Genomic DNA, 2,818 nt, shown 5'->3' with positions numbered 1-2,818 from the left:
GTGTTTATTGCCCCTCAGATTTCAGCCTGACTCCCCAGGACTCTCGGCCTACAGAGGACTCCCAGCCTGCAGAGAAATCAGTCCCTATTGAAGAGCCCATTGTAGTGGACAGAAAGGCCATAGAGAAACTGACAGAAGGCCTTCTCTCTCACTACCTGCCTGACCTCTACAGCTCCAAACAGGCTCTGTTGGAACTCAAGTTAGTATTCAAATCACATCAGACATTAAAACAAATCCTTGGGCTGCATCCCAAACYGAACTCTATTTCCTTTAAGGTGCACTACTTTTGACCAGGGCCCATAGGGTAGTGCAATATGAAGGGAATAGGGTGCCATTTGGGATSCACTTGTTTCCTCTAGTCCAGTTTCATCTTTCACTTTCAGTTTATTAGGAGGATAATGATAATTCACAGATCATGTCAGAATTAGATTCTACTTTACAAGATAGTATTCTCTGTCCATGTTACAGATGTGGTGTGTGACTGTCATGTGTTTGTGGCTCTTATGTTCCTCTCCTTTCCTCTTGACCAGTCAAAACCAAGTCATCCTGCTGGACACACTGGACCAAGAAGTCACCAAATTCAGAGATTGCAACTCCCTATTGGATCTAAACTCACTGGTACATTTGTCTGTCTGTCTGACTGTCTGCCTGTCGCTCTGTCTGTCTGTCTGCCTGTTGTTTCAAACACACACAGCATCTGAAGAGAATACTTTCATTGTCCACCCCTCCTGCTCCCTGTAGGACTGATGGATGTTTGTAACCAGTTTGTTTCAGTTCACAGAGGCCAAGTTTTATCACGGTAAACTGGTGAACATACGTAAAGACATGATCATGCTGCACGAGAAGACAACTAAACTAAAGGTGGGTGACTGTTTATTTTCCCCACAGAATGGACTATTGTTGCTTAGCTATTGCTCACCACATAGTTTCTCCTCTACCTCCTCCATGCATTCTCTCCTTTTCTATGGTAGCAGTTGATAAGAAATTGTTGTTTTAAATGTAAACTTAAATTTGAAATTACTGACATTGAATGGGAAACTGGGATGAAATGTTTTTTWAAACAATTTGTCTCTCTGTCTCCAGAAAAGAGCATTGAAGCTCCAGCAGCAGAGWCAGAAGGAGGCTATGGAGAAAGAACAGCAGAGACAGAAGGAGCTGGAGAGAGAGAGGCAGCTGATTGCCAAACCTGCCAAGAGAACATAGAACCATCCTTGAACTCTGTCCTAACTCTGTCACTGCCAACTATACTATAGAGCCAAAGACGAGGGATGCGCCACACATGTCGAGGGCTCCGATCCTGACCCCATCTCTGGTTGTTGAACGAACAGTAGACCAACTCTATTCCTCAAGATGACACTGTTCATCCATGGTTGTTGTCAGAAAGTCAGACATGATTTGGTCTCTTGTATGCAGAGGTGTTAGGACAAGTACTGCTTGTATGTAGTTTTATATTCATAGSTGTCAAGATGATTACTGCTCCTTGTTAGTTTTTGTGGCCAATCATGCTGTTTAGATCAGAAACAGCACACGCCAGCAGTGATTATTCCTCACTTCATCCTAAATGTCTGTAATAATAGAGATTTCCMAGGTGAATAAAAGAGAGGAGCAGATGAAGTCAATCAAAATCAATCTGGTTTAATACAAGTTGTAACAGAGAGACTCCTCCAGCACAGAGTGTGTTTTGAGTAAGTTTGAGGGGTGAATGCAGCATATGGGGATGTGAAACTTCCTCCTCAGCATGAAGTGTCCCCACTAAGACGCTTCAGAACGGRGGTCACCTGTGCTAGGAAAGCAGATATCCTGGGGTTCCAGCTGAATTAGGAGGAAGCAGTACTTGCTAAGGAAGCAGTGATCCTTTACATAAACAGGCCCTTATTTTCTAATGTCACAGCACCAATGTTCTGTAAACACCAGCCGAGAAGCTTGTAGGAAGTCACAYCATCAGCTGCTACAGAATCACAGTGTCGCAGAATACAATAACAATCAGTGTCCTCCAGTCTGGCGTCCACCACTATCAACAGATATGAGAACAATCCAGAACATTCAGCATCAAGTCTAGTGACCATCAACCCGTACACAAATGAGTGTCCTAAATAGAACACTGGAAATCATGTGTATTACACAAAAGGAAAACATCTATATTAAGCATTGTATTAATTGCTAACTAGCATTAGCGCGATAACTGTAAGCCTGACTGARTTACAGTCATTGCGCTAACGCTAGTTAGCATTGGTTCGCTAAAGTACCTCTATCTTCATACTGGACAAGTTCATCTGACTCTGGGGAAGTAGATAAAGGGCCTCGCTGCCAAACTCCCAAAGTATCCCTTTAAGTGAATATGCTGAATATGAGCTTTGTGCATCTTAAATTACAGTCCTCTGTTTAAGTCATTCGACATACCCACCAAAAGTGGCATGCAAATGACCAAATATCTCAATGCATTTTCAAATGTAACATTACTACATATTCCAAAGTGTGAAGATGTCCACAATTAACCTGCCATTCCAAATAAACAATTGTTGCAATCCCAAATCAATTACAGGCTGGGTTGACTCCCACCTCCCTCCCGGCATTCAACCAAGCACCTCTTCAATTCTTATTACATTAGTTTGCAGTTCAGAACTCACAACAGCACAAATGAAACATATGGGTGTCAGAGTGGCCTTTGTGTTGTCCCGATATCAATGTCCAGGGGAAGTCTGATTTCCCTACCCGGACAACCTGAGTTTCCGCAACCATCCTTTGCTCTCCATTCTGCCTCGTCCGTTTTTACCAAAGCACCAGCAGCTTGAGGGAAGTTTACATTAGATGRCTGCTC

At 43.1% G+C, this 2,818-nt stretch overlaps 1 protein-coding gene across 3 annotated transcripts in view; it reads left to right on the top strand.

Annotated features, from left to right (window-relative positions):
- Positions 1–1,625, top strand: part of bloc1s6 (biogenesis of lysosomal organelles complex-1, subunit 6, pallidin) — a 4,424-nt gene extending 2,799 nt beyond the window's left edge. For 2 of the 3 annotated variants that reach the window (XM_023995724.2, XM_023995723.2), the window contains exons 3-6: positions 39–199; positions 531–618; positions 775–861; positions 1,084–1,625. In XM_023995724.2, the coding sequence (XP_023851492.1) occupies positions 39–199; positions 531–618; positions 775–861; positions 1,084–1,203 (456 nt within the window). In that variant the 3' untranslated portion in view covers positions 1,204–1,625. Of the gene's footprint in view, positions 1–18; positions 200–530; positions 619–774; positions 862–1,083 lie in introns of all 3 variants that reach the window. The other variant, XM_023995725.2, reaches the window with a different exon arrangement.
- The last annotated feature ends 1,193 nt before the right edge of the window (positions 1,626–2,818 follow it).

Source organism: Salvelinus sp. IW2-2015, linkage group LG10 (genome assembly GCF_002910315.2).
Source record: "Salvelinus sp. IW2-2015 linkage group LG10, ASM291031v2, whole genome shotgun sequence".
In the NCBI taxonomy this organism is placed as follows: Eukaryota; Metazoa; Chordata; class Actinopteri; order Salmoniformes; family Salmonidae; genus Salvelinus; species Salvelinus sp. IW2-2015.
The sequence above is the reverse complement of the archived record's forward strand: the minus strand, read 5'-3'. Positions and strand labels throughout refer to the sequence as shown.